The 20,932-nt window shown below is 34.9% G+C and overlaps 1 protein-coding gene across 2 annotated transcripts in view; it reads right to left on the minus strand.

Annotated features, from left to right (window-relative positions):
* The window catches only part of CCSER1 (coiled-coil serine rich protein 1), a gene marked incomplete at both ends in the record, with an annotated part of 1,070,022 nt that overhangs the window by 747,771 nt on the left and 301,319 nt on the right, over positions 1–20,932 (minus strand). For both annotated transcript variants that reach the window (XM_079713141.1, XM_079713142.1), the window contains one exon: positions 20,205–20,412. In XM_079713141.1, the coding sequence (XP_079569267.1) occupies positions 20,205–20,412 (208 nt within the window). The remainder of the gene's footprint in view (positions 1–20,204; positions 20,413–20,932) is intronic.

Here is a 20,932-nt window from a genome sequence, read left to right on the forward strand (position 1 = left end):
TAGTTATTCTCTCTCTCTCTCTCTCTCTCTCATTTGTTCGTTTGTTTTTTTTACTATGCAACAAGTATTAGTATTCTCACTTATTATTATTTAATTCTTCATTCTACACAAGAGGAAACAAATTTGGAGACATTAAATAACTTCCCCAAAGGCACTAGTATGCAAATGTGAGAGATGAGATTCTATCCAAAGTCTGTGCAACTTAATCGCTTCTGCTCTTAGACACTGCTCAATGCTGTTTCTTGGTTATGAGACTATTGTACTATTTTGCACACTTAAGGCAATGAAATTTTTGACTAAAGAGTTGATTACAGAAAATAACAAATACAGAGATTAAATGATGAGGGAGAAAAGAATGATTTTAGAGATTTAGTGACACACTGGCTGAGAAGAAAGCTGTGTCAAAGGGGAGTCCAGTTTTAAGCTTTGGCATTTAGGAAAATGGTGGTGAAAACAACATGTAGATATTTGGGGAAAGGGAACATTAATACTACGAAGCACTATTTCCGTACATGTTGAGTGTGAAGGATCCACTGCAGGTACCAAAGTCCTTGAACGCTCAATTCTCGTATATAAAATGATGTAGTATTTGCACAGAACTTATGCACATCATCCTGTACACTTTAAATAATCTCTAGATTACTTATAGTACCTAATGCAATGTAAACATATGTAAATCATTGCCAGCACATGGGAAATTCAAGTTTTGCTTTCTGGAACTTTCAGGCAATTTTCCGCGAATATTTTCAATTGTCTTTGGCTGAATCCTTATATGCTGAATCCCCAGATGCAGAGCAACGACTGAGCGGTGCTTTCTTCCACTCACCAATTATCTCCCCCTTTGTCATTTCAAAAAACGTTTTTTTAAAGAATGACTATTTCCATTCATAATCTTCCTTTCTCATCCTAATTTTCATCCAAAATATTTAGAAGTCTGGAATCCCACCTATCTTGTCATTATCTTAACATGTCCTCTTTTTAAATCAAGGACTTCATTTTTAATTTAATCCAACAAACTTTATTCTCTTTACTTCTACAGGAAATTCGACTATGACAATCCTTCCTTTTTTGTTTAAGAATATTCTCCCTCTTCCCCCCACTCTTTTTATGCTCCATTTTCACCAAATCTATACATTATTTTGGAGAGGCTGCATAACATAGTGGTTAAAAGTATGTGCTCTGAAGCTCACAGTGCCTTGGCTATTTAAAATCCTAACTTAAAATAAAATGCCTAACCACTGTGAATCTCAACTTCCTTACCTATGAAACAGAGATGATAATAAGAACACCGTTATCATAGGGCTGTTAGGAAGGTAAAATGGGATAATATTTGTAAATGGCTTAACAATAATGTCTGGCACCCTGTAAGCACTATATATATGCTAACTATTTTATAACTCTGCTTCATTGCATACCTAACCTCTGTTCTCTTCTTCAGACCCACTTGTTTCTTCTCTTCTCTCTTAATTTTCCCTAACCTTGCTCACTTCAAAAATCACAGAAGGATAATGAATCACATCAACATTTAAGCATATCTAAGCAAATAAATTAACAAATGTGTAACTTTAGGCAGGGCCTTTTATCCTAGCCTCTTCTGTATTGATGACTTATTCATAAGTCAGATGAATGAGCGATTTGGATAAGACACCACTACTTCAAAGCCAACATAAATCAAATCAAGCTCATGATTCTGTCTCCAGAACTAGAAGCTTGAATTTCCTCTTTCAAGTTGAGCAGTGCCATTCTTTCCACTCACCACGTTTATAATATCAAAACAATCTTTCATATGTTCTCTCCTCTATCCCTATACAAAAATCAGTCATTAATCTCTTCATTTCACCTACAGCTTCCAGTTTCCTCTCTTTTCCTAGATACCTATTGATGCTGCTCCACTCCACACTCATTACCTCAAACCCGGATCAGTCTAAACTGATCTTCATCCCCCTCAATAACCCTTCCTCTAGTAAATCCTGCATATTGACAATAAATTAAGTTCTAGTTAGGACTGCTACTTTCAGACACACTTCTGCACAAAGAAATTAGCATAAAATTAACTTAACCTCTTGGCCATTTAAGAGTGAAACCATTCAGGGAGCATTGCCCCTTTCTTAATATGAGTACAAAGCTGTTGAGCCGTTCTGCCACATGCACAGATGAATGTGTAAGAACAAGCAGCTAGTTTCTGTTTTTGATTAATACTGTAAGACTTTGTCACTCTCTTGGTGGTCTTCTGGAATAGTACAACAAAGTCCCAGGTTCCCTGTGCAAAAATCTACTTTTGGCTTGGTTTGTTCTATTTGGAAGCTTGGCTGGTTTATTAGTTTTACAGAGCCGCCATAACAAAATACCACAGACTGGGTGGTTTAAATAACAGAAATTAATTTTCTCAAAGTTCTAGAGGCCAGAAGTCCAACATTAAGGTGTTGGGAAATCTGGTTTCTCCTGAGGCCTCTCTACATGGCTTACAAGTGACCATCTTTGTTTGTTCACATGGCCTTCTCTCTGTGCCTGTCTAAGGCCAAATTCCCTCTGCGTGGGTGCATTCCTGGTACCTTTTTTTTTTTTTTTTTAACCATAAGGACACCAGTCGTATTGGACTAGGGCCTCATCCTTTTGACCTCATAAAATTGTAATTACTACTTTAAAGCCCCTATCTCCAAATAGAGTCACACTGAGGATTACAGCTTCAGTATATAAATTCTGGGGATCTGTCTCTTGAACTGTGCATGACACCCATAGAAACTCCAGGGTCTAAGCTTTATTTTATTTTATTATTATTATTTTTTTAATTAATTTTTTTTTTTTGAAGTACGCAGGCCTCTCACTGTTGTGGCCTCTTCCGTTGTGGAGCACAGGCTCCGGATGTGCAGGCTCAGCAGCCATGGCTCACAGGCCCAGCCACTCCGTGTCATGTGGGATCCTCCCGGACCGGGGCACGAACCCGTGTCCCCTGCATCAGCAGGCGGACTCTCAACCACTGCGCCACCAGGGAAGCACCTGATTTTATTTTGTAAACACAAAAACCTTGCATACCTCTCTCTTGAGGGCAAGTCCTGTCTTCCCTCTTTCCTTCTATCCTTCCTTTCTTCTTCCTTTCATTATTTCTTTTTGCAGCTTCAGAGACTGTTATTCAGTGAATATTTGTGGAAAAAACTGAACAGAAGTCTGTGAGTCTATGTATAAATTGAATTAAAGGGCCTATAAAATAAAATGCCACATAATAATCTAATACTGAACTTAAAAAAGCAGTGAGTCATTAAAAAATAAATCCCCTTAAGAAATGGAGGCGCAATTAAATTATCATAAAAATACCTTATTTTAAAAGTGTTTTCCCATTTAAATTTTAAATGCAGGCATGATTATTTCTTTTTTACTAAAATATCACCTATTTGCGCTTCCCTGGCAGTCCAGTGGTTAAGACTCTGCACTTCTAATGCAGGGGGTGCAGGTTCGATCCCTGGTCTGGGAACTAAGATCCCACATGCTGCGTGGTGCGGCCCCAAAAAAAAACAAATAAAAAATAAAATAAAATAAAGTATCACCTATCACAAGCCAAATAACAGTGGTTATTACTCACTGATTGATAAGTTTCTTTATTCATCCAGATTTCTTACTATCCTGAACTTCCTTCACTTCCTAAGCTCTTAGGAGAAATGACAAGGTCCATTTGAACTTTTCCTAATGAAGTGTAAAATAAACTATATCTGAATTTTCCTATGCCCCATCCTACAATCAGTGCTACTTTAAAGAAATATTTTGTATACATTTGGGAATATCAATACTATTTTTTAAATTGTCACAAATGATCCCATTTTTCACAATGATTTATCATTACTGAGTATTCATTGCATTTCATTTATTTACCTTACAAATACACAGCACACTTTTGGGAAAAAAGCCATGATAGTTTGTGGTCCAATGTTTTAATTTTCAGGGCAGAGTATAAAGAGCATTTCTAAGAAGTTCAACATAGTAACACTTGCTAAACTGATCAATATCATTGATGTCTACAAAATCCTGTTAAAGTTAATAAAAATAGTCGCATGTAACTGTCTGAGGAAAAAAAAAAAAACAAAAACAACTACAGAATTAGTAGAGTTACTCCTCAAACACAAACAGGAGTAGAGTTCCAGCTCCTGTCCATGTCTCACCCTCAGTAATCTTACAGAAAAATGTTCTGTGGAGCTTGTGGCAGGCAGTCAACTTGACTCACATTCTACATAGTGTAAAAGCCTCACGTAAGTTTATAATCAGGAGAATAGTTGTTAAACTACCAAGAACAGCTACAGGAATGATGGTGTTAAGGAAAAGAATTGTCATTACAATAAGATAAGTGAGGATTTCGTTTTTTTTTTTTTTAACATCTTTATTGGAGTATAATTGCTTTACAGTGGTGTGTTAGTTGCTGCTGTATAACAAAGTGAATCAGTTATACATATACATATGTTCCCATATCTCTTCCCTCTTACATTTCCCTCTCTCCCACCCTCCCTATCCCACCCCTCTAGGTGGTCACAAAGCACCGAGCTGATCTCCCTATGCTATGCGGCTGCATTCCACTAGCTATCTATTTTACATTTGGTAGTGTATATATGTCCATTCCACTCTCTCACTTTGTCCCAGCTTACCCTTCCCCCTCCCCGTGTCCTCAAGTCCATTCTCTAGTAGGTCTGCATCTTTATTCCCGTCCTGCCCCAGGTTCTTCATAACCTTTTTTTTTTTTTTTTTTTTTTAGATTCCATATATATGTGTTAGCATACGGTATTTGTTTTTCTCTTTCGGACTTACTTCACTCTGTATGACAGACTCTAGGTCCATCTACCTCACTACAAATAACTCAATTTCATTTCTTTTTATGTCTGAGTAATATTCCATTGTATATATGTGCCACATCTTCTTTAAAGCTAAATGCTTATTATCCCATGACCAGGATTTCAATTTGATGGGGGGCTGCATGATGAACTGAGAGACTGAGTATCTGAAGCACTGATGGAAAAACACCATTTCTCTTGGGCTGTGATTTACAATGAAAAGGATGTGTGCGGCGGGGTAGGGAGGAGGAGGAAAGGACTGCGAAATCGTTAAGTCCTGCGTGAGGAGATACTTCATGAGATTTAAAGTGGAGCCCAGGTCACTCCTGCTCTGTTTGGTCAAACAAACCAAGAATTCCCTGAAGGTAGTAAAAATATATGAAACGTCTGAAGGCTAATATAAAAGACAGGGAGAAGTGGGTCGTTAAAAGGTAAGCTATTCAAGTGATTCTAGTGAAGAAAGCCAGTAAAAGATGATAATAGAATACTAAGAAATTACTCAGAAGTAAGACTGTGAATGCAGACATATGCCCTCATGTGTCTTTTATGAGTATCCTGTTATTTTTTGCAAGGTTTTAAGGATCTTTCAACAGGGCCAAATCTAATTTGCCAGGGAAGAAGCAAATAGATAACAACTACACAGTTAGGGCATTTGCTTTTTGGACATATTTTTAAGACACTTTCCAACCCTGCCTCTCAACCACAACACATACAAATACATTATACTCAACAACCCCCAACAAACCTACACACCTGTGCACATGCACACACGTGTGGGCACACACACAGCTGGCATCCTGGTACCTTTTCCGTTCTCTAATATCGCAATATTCTCAAATCCACACTTGAATTAGTACATCATGTGACTATCTTTCAACAATGAATTCTTATATTTGCTGTATGGACAGAGATGTAGATGGTATCTGCAGGATTTTTGCTCCCCAAATCAATGTCAGCAGTTACTTGGTCTGTGGTCCACAGAGTTATATGTATCCACAATGTTAAGTGCTTTTTTGCCCACTATTCATTACCAAAAAATGGTTCCCTTTTCTGAAGGTTTCTTGAGAGAAAAAAATGCAGCTTTGGTAGGTACTAAACAATTTGCCAGTAAGATAGATAGTCTTGGATGTCAACTAAGTAAAGAGAAATGTCTGGAAGAAACAATTCAAGAATATTTATAGGTTGCAATTATCTCTCCAGTGGCAGTTAAATTTGACATAGCATCTGCCAAGTCCTTAAATAAAATAATTTTTTTCAAGAATGTGTAGTAAATGAGGAAGCATAGTAATATTAGAAAATGGGTCTTAATATTCAGAATAGCCTTAGGTTTCATAAGCAATAGAGGCATATTGGGACACAGAACTTTCAGCAGATACTGAATTAGACCACACTTTAAATTTAACTATGTGTCCAAACCATGGTAGATCTTCCAAGAGTTACATGAAACAAAGCAATATGCTGACTGTGAGCTTTTTGCAAAGCCCTAAATAAGAAATAAATAGCATAATATAACTAAGGTAACTGTGAATTATATTAAATTTCATCGTAGATTACATTATTAAAATAATATTTTAAATCATAAGTTTAAATCTAGAAAAAGTGCCACCTTAAGTGAAAGCAGAATAGTTTGGGGGAAGATAGAGATGAATTAAAATCATATATTAGGGCTTCCTTTGTGGCGCAGTGGTTGAGAATCTGCCTGCCAATGCAGGGGACACGTGTTCGAGCCCTGGTCTGGGAAGATCCCACATGCCGCGGAGCAACTAGGCCCGTGAGACACAACTACTGAGCCTGTGCATCTGGAGCCTGTGCTCCACAACGAGAGGCCGCGATAGTGAGAGGCCCGCGCACCGCGATGAAGAGTGGCCCCCGCTTGCCGCAACTAGAGAAAGCCCTCACACAGAAACGAAGACCCAACACAGCCAAAAATAATAAATTAATTAATTTAAAAAAATTAAAAATCATATCTTAGCTGCAAACAGAAGCTAAGAAAATCACTTCTATAAAATAGACTCCCTTGCAAGAAAATGATTTTAAAACAGACTTTATTTCAGCAAACACTTATGAATATTTCTTAAAAACAAAAATTTGGAAAGATTTTAAAATCTAAAGATAGATACTATATCTGGATATATTATTCATTCACTGTTATCTATCCAAAATTTACTACACTATGCAGTTTGATCAGAGGTTTAGCAGTATTTAGAAATTCTGTGAACCAGTGAAATAATCTCTGCCACAAACCTGGGGCTTAAGGGCCAGACTATAGCTCTGGAACATGCAAGAAATAGGAACACCAAAATCAAGGGCCAGTTCTAAAGGAAATAAGAATCATGGAAGTGCTATGAAGTTGGAATCAAATCTCAATCTGGGTAACAAGTTGAGAAGTAATGTTAGGATACATTTTTTAAAAGTGGGGTAAGAGAAGAGAACTAATATTTATTTAGACCTTTAGACCTGCCAGATACAATTTAAATCTAATTTTCACAATAAAATTCATAAGAATTTTTATCCTCTTATTCTATATGTGGAAACCTAATGCTTATCAAAGAAACTGAATAAAATAGAATAAAATAACATTGCTGAATTGTAGAGCTAAGTAAGATTTGAATTCAGGTTTTGCCTAATGTTAGATCCATGATCATTTTATTTCGCTAGTGGTCCTCAGACTTTGTGATAATAAAATAATAACTAACACAAGTTGAGCATTTCCATGCATTTAAAACATATTAACATATTTAATATTCTCAACAAACTTAAGTGATATGTTAATATTATTATCTGCAGGGTTTAACTTGCCTAGGATCACTGAGCTAGTAAGTAAAGAGATGGGATATAGACTGTAGATTCTGGCCCCTTAAACTAATGCTCTTAACTACACAGTGCTTCCAACTGTTCCATGCATTTAAAACATATTAACACTGTTCCATGCATTTACAACATATTAACATATTTAATATTCTCAACAAACTTAAGTGATATGTTAATATTATTATCTGCAGGGTTTAACTTGCCTAGGATCACTGAGCTAGTAAGTAAAGAGATGGGATATAGACTGTAGATTCTGGCCCCTTAAACTAATGCTCTTAACTACACAGTGCTTCCTCATGATACTTGAAGTAGTATCATGATACCTCTCTCTTAAGTAGTATGGGATGACAGGCCCAGAACAAGAACCGAATCTTGTCCACTGCCTGTTTTTGTAAATAAAGTTTTATGGGACTCTAGCTATGCTCATTTGTTTACATCATATATCTGCTTTCTTACTACTACTTAATTGAGTTGTTGCAATACAGTCTATATGGCCAGGACTTTACAGAAAGACTTTGCTGACCCCTAATGAAGGCCATGGATAGCAAAACAATGCTTGTCTATTTTTGAGGTAAGTGAATAAAATGTTTCGTAATAATTCATTACCCTTTTTAAATGCCTCATCTCCTCTTACTTACAGAAGCTCATCTAACCAAGAGAACAAGACAGATATATCTATTTGTTGTCCCATGTATTTGTCATAAATATGAGTTATTTTGATTTTATTAGTAGCTAGCCCACTATACAGAGCTTATTTCACTTTAAAAAACAATAACAGAAAATAATCTATTTAAACTACAATACTTGAAATAGTAAATATCTGTATTCCTATTATTGAATTTATATGAAAAGTCAATACTAGTTTTCTCAAGTTTTCATTTTCATCAAGGTTAAAATGAAATAGTTAAGGAATAACTGTCCTGCATCTAAATGAGTCACTAGATGTTAAAACGTTTTTGCTAATCTGTAAACATGTGAACACTTTACAGTTTATATTACTCCTAAGCAACTGCATTATGTTGTCTGAATCTGTAACACCATCTTTTATATACTCGGTGATTAAAAATTGGCATTTTCACTGTAGTTAAATATGCCTTTGTTTCTGAATTTCAAACCTGAATAAAACAAAATTTCTGTAAAAGTGTGTCTCAGAGGAACACAATTGCAGGCCTTCCACAGCATCATTTGCTTAAATGGCTCTCTGCTCTCTCCTTCCCTCTCCCATCAGAAGCACTGAACACACTAAGCATCCCCTGGAGATCCTGCAGAGTGCCATCTGCTGTATATTTGTTATGTTGCAGCCTGAAATTCTTGATGTGAGATTTAGCCCATCAAATCACACAATAGTATGTGAGTTGTATTACAACTGAGACATTAATGCTGGATGCAAGAAGAAAATTAAAAGTTAAACATGCATAGCAGAACCACATTAGTGGTTATTTGATTAATTATTGAATATGATTATAACACAAATAATCACATCATTCAGGTACAATGAGGGTGGCGGTTATTGTTAATACAGGGTTGTAGTTTGTTTTTAATAAGTAATAAAATAATACACATGACTGGCAGATTATGTAAGTACTCATACGAGGAAAGAATTCTCTGCCTGATTGTTATACCCTTTCTCACACTGATCCCACTCCGTTTTTAGTTTGACATTAAATAAATACCAAATGATACACTGATGGCAAAGGAGTAGCCAAAATATTTCTGCAACTTTCACGGGAAGAGAAATACAGAGGAAAATAGCATTGTAGGGATGGAGTTGGTGTAGAGGGAGCCGCTCAGAGTACACACAATTTGGGAAGACTGAGTTTTTTAAGGCAACGTTAAACATATATAAGAAAATATTATGTATATGCAATGATTTTGACAGAAACACATAAGAAAATATACCATGAATACAAAATAAATATCTGCCTTAATTGTACATGTCTACCCCTCCTCAACCACTACCTCTACACATGTAATCTTACCTTGACTACCATGTTTAACATCCTCATACTTTTTAAAATATATATTCTTTAATAATATTTAATAATTATTTAGCTTTGCATATTTTTAAACTCTATATTCTGTATGAATTTATCTGTGACTTGGTTTTTGTGTTGAAAACACTCTTTGTGGGACATGATGATACATGAACATTAAGCATTCTATTACATGAATATACCCAGAGGGAGAGTAATTTGGTACAAGCACTTTGGAAAAACTTCGATATTATCTAGTAGTTTTGAACATGCACTTACGTAGTAATTCTGCTTCTGAGAGAGACCAGATTCTCATGGAGAGATGAACACTTTGCCCAAAGTCATATGTACCTACTGAGATTTGATATTCAAATTTGAGCCGTCTGTCCTAGTACACTATATTAGATCACTATATTAGATTGCCTCTGCAGTATAAATAACAACTTTAGGTAATATAAGTAATACTCTTTAAAGAAAAAAATAATACTTCAGTATGGAGGGTACTCATGTAAGATGAACGTTTGGTCATTATTAATTAACCTAATAAAATTTATAATATCCTTCCAAAACTAAGACATGTCTTACCTTAAAACATATTTTAAAAATTCGTTCAGGGCATGCATTTACACATCCTTCAAATTCATGGACCAATGACTTACAAAGAAATAAACCAATAATTTAATAACTGAAAACAAGCTGGAAATAGTTACTATTTCTATTTTAGGCTTTAGCTTTATAAATTAATACTTTGTATAGGTTGTTTTACATATTGAAATTTCTAAAGCCTGGGTAATATGCTTTTGGAATTAATCAGTAGATTGACAAATCCACTGACTGTTTATCTTTTCTTTTCTTATCATATTTACTTCTCAGCATCATTCCTCAAGTTGACTTTCTTTTTTTTTTTTTTTTTTTTTGCGGTATGCGGGTCTCTCACTGCTGTGGCCTCTCCCATTGCGGAGCACAGGCTCCAGACGCGCAGGCTCAGTGGTCATGGCTCACGGGCCTAGCCACTCCGCGGCATGTGGGATCATCCCGGACCGGGGCACGAACCCGTGTCCCCTGCATCGGCAGGCGGACTCTCAACCACTGCGCCACCAGGGAAGCCCCTCAAGTTGGCTTTCTTAAAGCAATGTTTTCCCTTGCTTCTTGATATTACTCTTGGTATTCTTCCCATCTCATTGGACACTCTTTTTTTTAAACTTTCTGATCATTTAATGTTGGAGCTTCCCACCCTGGTTTTAGGTACAAGTTCTTTCTTCCATAGCTTTAAACAGAATCTATATAATCATGAATACTCAATCTATATTTTTAGCCCTGAACTTTCTGGGTTTGCAGACACATTAATTCAAATTTCTATTTGACAAGTACACTTGCATGCCTAAATAGCATCTCAACCTCAACCTGGCCAAAAGAAAACTCTTGTTTCCTTCCTGTCGCACACAGGTTAACCCTCTTCTAGTCTTCCCAGTCTGAGAAAATGGCAATAATGTCTGCCCAGTACTCAAACAAAAACTCTCAGTTGCCCTTGCTTTTAATCTTGCTATCATCACCCAATTCCAATTAATAGCAATGGCTGCTGACATTACTTCCAAAACAAGTCACACATCTTTTCCCTTCTCTCTGTCTCAACTGTTACTACCATGGTCTATCATCATTATTTCTCACTTGGAAAAAAACTTTCTTACACATTGACTGTAAACAGGAAATTCAATTGACATGTAGTAGTTCTTTAGCCAAGGAATGTCAGGTCAAATGTGCTAGCACAACTGAATGCCCAGAAAAACATAAATGACAACAATACTTCCACTTTCAGTTTCAGCTAGTAATAGCCTTTATTAACAATTATTAATATTGAGTTATTATTCAATGAATACAACATATTGTCCTATTAAAAACATTTACTGGTATATTTCCAAGTTTAAGAAATCTCAAATATTCTACCTTGCTTGAAACGGTCAGTATTAATCACAAAAATGAATAAGATCATTGCAGCAGCTCCTGTTCAAGGGTACTTAAACCCACACTCTCACTGTGATAACTTGTTATATACATTTTACTGTTTAATTGGCTCTAAGAAATAGTTGGTAAATGTTGCATATGATAAAATAGAGACTCAAAAACCTTAATCAACTTGTAGCAGCTATTAAGCAGCAGAACTGAGAACCACATCTAGATCTCAATGGTTTTAAACACCTGTAATTTTTACCACTCTAATATACCTCCTCTAGCGGGACTTCGAGGGTGAAATGGGATTAAGGATTAGGGAAGAATTTTTCTCTACCTTCTCTAACCTCTCTCCAAGGACTGTTGAAAGTTAAGGTTGCTTACATAGCAAAAGAGTCGTGGAAATATACTTCCCTCCCCTTCTTATCTATTTTCCAGATCAAGCTTATAGCCTCAAAAAAAGCCAAGCCTCAGGTAAGTAGATTATTCTTACTTGGAAACATATCTATTCTCAATGAATCTAAGTTATGCCATTATCTAAACTAGAGGTTTCTTCAGGGAGTATACAGGTGATTTATGGCTTTATATGAAGAAAGGGTTCTATATATATATATATATATATATATATATATTTTTTTTTTTTTTTTTTTTTTTTTTTTTACTTATGTTATTCTAAAATTGAGAAGAAAATTAAGCTCCAATAACAACTGGTAAGAACTGACAATAGTGCCCTAACTTAGTCTACATGATAAATGGTCATAGTTCATTTACAGGTCTTCCAAGGGAAGAAGAGAAATTCCACAAAATGGAAGCACTGACAGTGGTGCTATCAGTTATGTGATGACACTCCATGTGTTGTCATATTAAGCGTACAATTTGGTAAGCTTTGATAAAAATGTAAATTCATGCAGCAAACTATACCAATCCAGATGTAAACATTTTTTATTACCTTATAAATTTATTTACTAGATGCAGAGCTATTCTGAAAGGTGAAAAACAGTGCTGCAGAGAACCTAGTTCAATCAGACAAAAGGTACCTTTTGGTATACCTTTAGGGTATGTCTCACAGATGCTCTCAACCGAACAATTAAAATTTTAAAGGCTTAAAGGGGTTGTCCATCAGCTATTTCAAGTTAAAGAAGAGCTTATCTTGAAGAGATTAATGGGTGTGGCTTTTGTCTAATGGAGTGAATGCCTAATAAAGTTCACAGAGATGTAAAAAGAATTTAAGAGTTATATTCACAGAAACACTTTACAGTTTCGAATTAAAGGGACAGAGACAGTACAAAATTAAAAGAGGCTTTTGGATACCAATGTAGGCAAGCACAAATAAGGATGAGAAAACTATTCAGCTGCAAACATGTGCTAACTTTATAATAAAAGAAAGGATGACTTGAAGGGTAGAACCAAGAGTACAAAGGGTGGAACTAAAAGCCAAGGAGAATTATTCTCAGGCTTTGAATCCTAATCAAGGACTACTAACCTGTGCATTAGTTCACAGGTCTTCAAATGGAGAACTGTACTTTGGTTGCTGTACTTAAGGTTTATCTACAACTGCACATGTTTTACCTAATGAGATTCTGTACTTTGAGCTGATGCTGTAATAGAATGATAATTTTGGGTGGCCTTGGGAGGGGGTAAGTATATTTTGGACTGTTGAGAGATGGATCTCTGGGGGCCAAAAGGTGGACTATGGTAGCTTGGATAAGAAGGGCCACAATGCTCTTCACTTCGTGGTATCCAGGCCTTTGTATAGTGCCCTTCCACACTGAATCAAGATTGGTCTTTGTGACCAATACAGTTTACAAAAGTGATGGTATGTTACTTCCAAGATTAGGTTATAAAAGATATCATTTATTTCATCTTATTCTCTTTCTCTTGGATTGCACACTCTGGGGGAAGCCAGCTGCCATGTCACCAAATGAAGAGGTCCACATGGTGAGGCACTGAGGCTCGGACCACTTGTAGTAAAAAACCGAACCTTCCTGCCACATTACATTAATCCTCAAGCCCAGTCAAACTTTCACATGACTGCAGTTATGGCTGACATCTCAAGTGCAACCTCATGAAAGGCCTTCAGCCAGAAGCAGTATGTAAACTGCTCTCAAATTCCTGACCACAAAAACTATGAGACAGCAAATGTCTGTTTTAGTCCACTAGATAATTTGCTATGGAACAATACATAATTTAATTATAAAATTCTATCTTTGTATCCTTCGACCTTGCTAAATTCACTTATTATTCCTACTAGGCTTATCATTAACTTTCTTGTTGATTCCTTAGGGATATCTATATAAACATCTTGCATCTTCGGATACAGGTAGTTTTATCTTTTCTTTCCAATATTTATGCTTTTAATGCTTTTTCTTGCCTATTTTTAGCTAGAACCTCCAGCACAATGTTCATTAAAAGTGGGGAGAGTGGACATGCTTGCTTTGCTAATAGTATTGGAAGCTTCCGTTTTACCTCGTTAAGTACAGATATTAGCTGCAGGGATAGGAGTTCCCTCTACTACCACTGTGTTCAGTTTTTCTCTCTTTTAACCATAAATTGATGTTTGACTTTTTCAAGTGTTTTCTTCCCCTATTAATATGCTCATGTACTTTTTCTCTTTTTTGGTTTATTACTATAGTGAATTGCACTGACTGGTTTTTGAATGTTAAACAAACCTTGCACTCTTGCAGTAGAACCAAATAGGTCATTATATATTTTTATATTGCCAATTTTATTTAGTAATTTAAAAGACTTTTGCATCCCTCTTTCTCTCTCTCTCCATATATATATATATATATATATATATATATATATATACACATATATATATATATATGAGAAATTTTCCTGTGATTTCATTTTACTTATAAAGATTTTGCCAGATTATAATAGTCCTATGCCTGCCACACCAAACAGTTGAGAAGCATATCTTGTTTCTCTATTTACTAAACTTTTTTGCATAATATTAGTTTTAAGTATTTCTTAAATATTTGTCAGAATGCACCAGTGAAACCTCCTGGACTTAGATTTTCTTTATGGGGATCATTTTCTCTTTTTTTATAATAAAATATATCCCTTTAATAGAAATTGGACTATTCTGATTTTTAATTTCTACTTGTGTCATTATGGAAAGTTGTATTTTACAAGGGATTTGTGATTTTCATCCAAATTGTCACACTTATTGCCATACTATTGTTTATAACATTTCCTTATTATCCTTTTAATTCCCATAAGATTTGTAGTGATTATTTATCCCAGCAATTCATTGCTGATATTAGTAATTTGTATTTCTTATTTTCTTTTTTTCTTCTACAGTCTTTTTTTTTTTAACTTCTCAAAGAACCAATTTGAGCACTTCGTAAATTTTCTATTATTTGTCTGTTTTCAATTTTATTAATTTTGTTTATATTTATTTCTATTACTTCCTTGGGGTTTAATTTACCATTATTTTCTAGCTTCTTAAGGAGAAAATTAGTTATTAATTATGGCACTTTATTACTTTAAATATAAACTTTTAAAGTTATAAATTTCCCTCCAAGCATGGTTTCAACTATATCCCATGAATTTTGATTTATTCTATTATTATTACCATCTCATTTGAAACACTTTAAAATTTCCCCGAGGTTTCTAAATTGATCCATGGGGTATACCGAAGTTTGCTGTTTAATTTCAAAATACTTGATGTTTTTCTAGTTACTTGATTATTCATGATTTTTAATTTAATTCCACTGTTCTCAGAAAATGTATTACATAGATGTCTACATTTGAAATTTATTGAGATATTTCTCTTACCCAGCATATACTCTGTCTTAGTGACGTTCCGCACACACTGAAAAGCTGGTATAATTCTGTTATGTAAAAGTCAGTCATTACTAAAGAAGTTAAATATGTTGTTCAAATTTTCTGAAACGTTCCTGATTTTTAGTTGTTTTATCAGTTATTGAGAGAAGAGAGTTAAAATCTTCAACTACGATTGTGAAATACCTACCTCTTCATTTAGTTCTGTCAGATTTTGCAACATATATTTACAAGTTACATACATAGGTCATCCACATGTATGACTGTTATGTCTTCCTGATGAACTGACTCTTTTGTGTGTGTGTATTTTATTTTATTTTTTTCACATCTTTATTGGAGTATAAATGCTTTATAATGTTGTATTATCATTATGAAATGTAGCTCTTTGATTCTGGTGATATATCTTATCTTTATAGCTACCTGACATGGGTACAGCCACTCTAGTTTTCTTGCATTTGCAGTTTTTGCGGTGTATCTCTTTCCAGTTTTTATCTTAAACAAATTTTTATGCAAGCAAAAACAAGCAAATAAACATAAAGTAGGTAGCAGAAACTTGGAATTTTGTTATTTTCAAAAGATAAATATAAAGAGCAATCTAATTATTATATTGTTATCTAGATTTACATGGGTAATTGCTTGTTTTTGGTGAATTTCCTTACTTCATGACTCTCCACTGTTGCTTCTTCCTTCTGTAATTATCCATTGTCAGAGCTCCTATTCTACAGGCTTTTCATTTGCTTTTGAGATTTGCTGATAGGAAAATGTTAGTTTATAAGAACGTTGTTATAGAGTTTGGAATCATTTCACCAAAATGTGCTAAAAGAAAAAAAATCTTTAAGGAATGCCCACCATACAATGATTTATGGTGAAGTTCAAAACACTCCAAATTTTGTCATATATTTATGTATTATATTTAAAAATAAAAGAAATAAGTTTATGTTTAAAATTATCCTTGAAAGTTTCCCATTATTATTTTTTAGAGATAATAAAATTAGTTTGAACCACTAGATTGTTGAGAAAAAAGAAAAATGGGTAAGAGCTCTTTATTCAATGGCAAACCCAAATGTTTATGTCAACTACCTGAGCTTGTAAATTATATTGATTCTCGAACAAATAGTTCTCTGATTTTCACTAATCTAATTTTATTGTTAGATTCCTCTGATCATACCAACATTTTTAAAATTTGTTTAACATTTATCTAACTTTAAAAAAAAGTCTTATATGATTCAGGAAATTTGCTAGGAATATTTGTTAAACATAAATTAAAGAGGCAAGCATGTTGGGTGGAGGGGCATTGCAAACAATCTTGGATAAACATTCTTATTATCTGGTATCTTACTAGAAACTATGCACTGCACCTAAAATCCCTTCCCAGTAGTCTTCTTGGTCAGTTACCGTACAGTACAAACAAATTTTATAACAAGAGAATAACAAAAAGAGAACAGCGCAAACTGAAAGGAAACATCAAAACAAAAACTATTTCTGGGGCTTCCCTGGTGGCGCAGTGGTTGAGAGTCCGCCTGCTGATTGAGGGGACACATATTCGTGCCCTGGTCCGGGAAGATCCCACATGCCATGGAGTGGCTGGGCCCGTGAGCCATGGCCACTGAGCCTGTGCGTCCGGAGCCTGTGCTCCGCAACAGGAAAGGCCACAACAGTGAGAGGCCCACATACCGCAAAAAAACAAAAAAACTATTTCTGTAGATACTGTATTAAATATTTTCTTCTTTTACAGGTAATGGAGTTATGTGAAAAAGTCAACAAAAAAGTAAGAAAACTTTATATAGTTCTCCCTTGCTGCTGTAGTCACTTTCTTTTTTAAATCACTAATATGAAAAAATAAAGTGACAACAGAATTTCTTAGGGCCCAAAGCCAGCCTTTTTTTTTTTTTTTTTTAAATAAAGGCATTGAGGGCTTCCCTGGTGGCGCAGTGGTTGGGAGTCCACCTGCCGATGCAGGGGACACGGGTTCGTGCCCCGGTCCGGGAACATCCCACGTGCCGCGGAGCGGCTGGGCCCGTGAGCCATGGCCGCTGAGCCTGCGCGTCCGGAGCCTGTGCTCCGCAGCGGGAGAGGCCACAACAGTGAGAGGCCCGCGTACCGCAAAAAAAAAAAAAGAAATAAATAAAATAAATAAAGGCATTGATATTTGGGGTTGTAATAGCAAATGACCTCTAAAGAAAGGGGATAAAATTGGCAGTGTGAGCTTCCATTCAGTTTATTCACACTTGACGTATCTCAGAATTAAAATCTAAGATGTCAACAGAGTAGCATTAGGAAAAATCTCAAATAGGAGTGGTTTCCAGTGTGGTACACTAAACTCATTAATGACTTTATTCATCTTAAAAATAAAATAATTGGGATCTTCTGCAGTTAAATATTATCTGTAGTGGGAAGCAGCAGCATAGAACAGGGAGATCAGCTTGGTGCTTTGCGATGACCTAGAGGGGTGGGATAGGGAGGGTGAGAGGGAGGCTCAAGAGGGAGGGGATATGGGGACATGTGTATGCATGTGGCTGATTCGCTGCTTTGTCGTGCAACAGAAACTAACACAGTATTGTGAAGCAATTATACTCCAATAAAGATGTATTAAAAAAATTATCTGTATACACAGGCGGACTACTAAGCATCATAAAAATAAGTTAACAGAAATAAACTCTATTTGTCTATGTTAAAAAAGGTATTATTAATCTAAAATGAATAGCTGGAATTAAATTCAGCAATGAAATCTGAATTGCCATTTAAAAACTCATGGCTTAGAGAATATTTCAGTTTTCTTTAAAGGCACCTATTATGAATATCTTTTTTCTAGAACAGATGTTAATGCTAATCATATAATTATATTGCTTTTCTTGCTGACCATAAAGAGTAAGACCCCCTGATCTCTGAATGGGCTTAACAAACAGATGAAATTATTGCTCATTTTATATTAGCTTTAAAAGTCAATTCTCTTCAGTTTCTTCAAATACTTTTTAATGAAGAAAAATAGATAGAAATATAAAAACAATCTCAGTATATTCTGAATATTGACTTTATAGTGAATATCACTGCATATTTTTAAATTATAAAATTAAGTATCATAAGAAAGCCCCTTGACTCTTCCTGTCAGTTTTTTCTACTTCCTTTTACTTTTTTGATTTTTTAAAATTAAAATCCAGACCAAAGAGAGAGGTAGAAAACTGAATACTTGACTGTTACAGACTTTGAGATTAATATCTTTTAATATAACAGCTATTATTAAGTGTGCATTGTTCAGAGAGGTTCAGACTACATGTCAAGCAAAAGGTCAGGAAGGCTGGACTAGTGCAGAAAGAAACACTTCTGTTGTCAATATAGAAACCATATAGTCATACATATAGCAGTGTACTGGTAAATATTTAACAACAGCTCTCCAAAATTTAAAAGCCCTACCTTGCATTGTTTGCCAATTTCTATGGGATAATATTCCCATGTGGCTGATTTCAAGCTAACAAAGTGACATAAATGAATGTACAATTGGGAAATATGCACATTAGCTATTATATAGTATTTCTACATATAGATCCAATAGATGTAAATAAGCTCACAAGTGTAATTAATAGTAAAATATAGTAAAGTTAGTAGGAAATGTAGAGATCTGAGTACTGATTACCCTTTTAAAAATATGACTTGTTTCATTATAAGTGTATATAATTTAATTTTTTTAATGCCTATGCTTAACTGTCAGCTCATAAAATTCCTGAAATTCTAACAATGATCAAGAATAAGCACACCACTCCTACACACCACTGCATAGACACAAAGACCACCCCAGAGATATAAACTGGTTTGGGATGCAGAGATCTCTTCCAGTTATTACTTTAATAGCTGACAGGAATACATGACTGGATGCCCCTAATAGGCTATGACAATCACTTCTCTTAAATTCCCTTCTCTCTCCCTGATTCAATTCTGGCCTCTAGTGGTAGCCACTAGTGTTGTTATATTATTATTATTAGTGTTAGAAAAGGAAATATCAGTGGTCATCATGGTAAGTGAGTCATAATACTACTCATACTAAATAGCTGTATTTTTCTGTTCTCACACTATTTATTAACATCCCTTATCAATAATGAGAAATCAATTAAACGATACTAAGACATGATAAAACGTCACTGAATTGAGAGTCAGAAATCTCAGGCTGTTGTTCTGAATTCACACCCACTAGAGGAAAGTCATTTAAAATTTTGGTCCCCTCATTTTACATCTTTGAAATAATATTGTTTTCACTTTTTATAGAAATCCTCCAAAGAAAATAACTGTTGCAATTATAAAAATAAAACCATAACATACTTGAATCCTAAAGAATGGCTGATTCTTGGACATAAAGATGAAAGACTCCACTGCGTATTTTCCTGACTAGCTCATCATCTAACTGAGCATAGACTGAAAGAGGGCACCTGGAGTCAATGGGCAAAATCAATCAAACATTCAGATGAAATTTTACTAGATTTATTGTTATTGGAACAAAAATGACTAAATAAACTACTTTTATGGTATCATATAAAGTCTCAATATCATTAAAATGAAGTCCAGTTAATAGGTCTCTCAATAGCTTTTTAAAAACATAACAGCTGATGCCCATTTCTCTTTAACTGACTTTTCCCAGACTTGGTATCAATTTATTCTTTTTTAACTCCTTCACAGAATCTTAGAATTTTTGAGAAGAGTACCTTATAAACAGAACTACAAACCCGTTATCTGACATATGAGAAAGGCTAAGTTCCAAGAGGATACCTGACCCCTGCCCAGTGTTATGCAGTTAACTATTGATAGAAGCAGGAACTAACCAGGTCTACAGATTTCACTATCTACCAGCACTGAAAACATTAATCTTAGAGCAAACCATTACCTCTTGTAGAACTCTTTTCATCTTTAATAATAATGTCTTGACGGCTGTGCAGTCCTGTAGCATCAGTCTGAATGGCAGAGAATCGATGCCTCCATTTTCTTCCACACCTGGCAGCGGCCAATCTGAAGATGGACTGCTGGGCGTTCCCCTGATATGGGGACACCTGGCTTCCTGATCAATCTCTTTTGTTAATTTCAGGGAAAGGTTCCTAACAAGAAAAAAATGAACAAAAATTACTAGGTAGCATATTCAGAGCAGTATTTTCCACGCTGTTGATCAATGTCAGTAGTGAGCTAGAAAAAACGTCCTTGTGACTCTCATTATTTCTTCACATTAGTCTTTGGAAATTCTGAAACTTTCTGTCAAAATTATGAAATTATTTGTCAATTTTATATGTAGCGGTAATAAGATTCAATGACAATCACTATTTTAGAATGTGATTTTTTTTCCCCAACTGGAATTTAATTTATACATGATAACAACGGGTTTACACTTATTTAACTCTTTTAAAAATGTTGAAAGTCAAAAGTAATCACTGAAAGAGAAATTTCATATAGAGATTTTCTGAAAATATGCTTAAAAATTAACTGGAAAGAAAAGATTAAGAAACTAAAACTTGGGATAAAATAATTTTGGTAATTATTATTTTAAATTACTAAATCAATCAATTGTGGATTCAACCATTTTGTGGATTAAGAAAGACTAGTATGCATAGGATTTTATGTGAA

This window comes from Hyperoodon ampullatus (assembly GCF_949752795.1).
Source record: "Hyperoodon ampullatus genome assembly, chromosome: 1".
Classification (NCBI taxonomy): Eukaryota; Metazoa; Chordata; class Mammalia; order Artiodactyla; family Ziphiidae; genus Hyperoodon; species Hyperoodon ampullatus.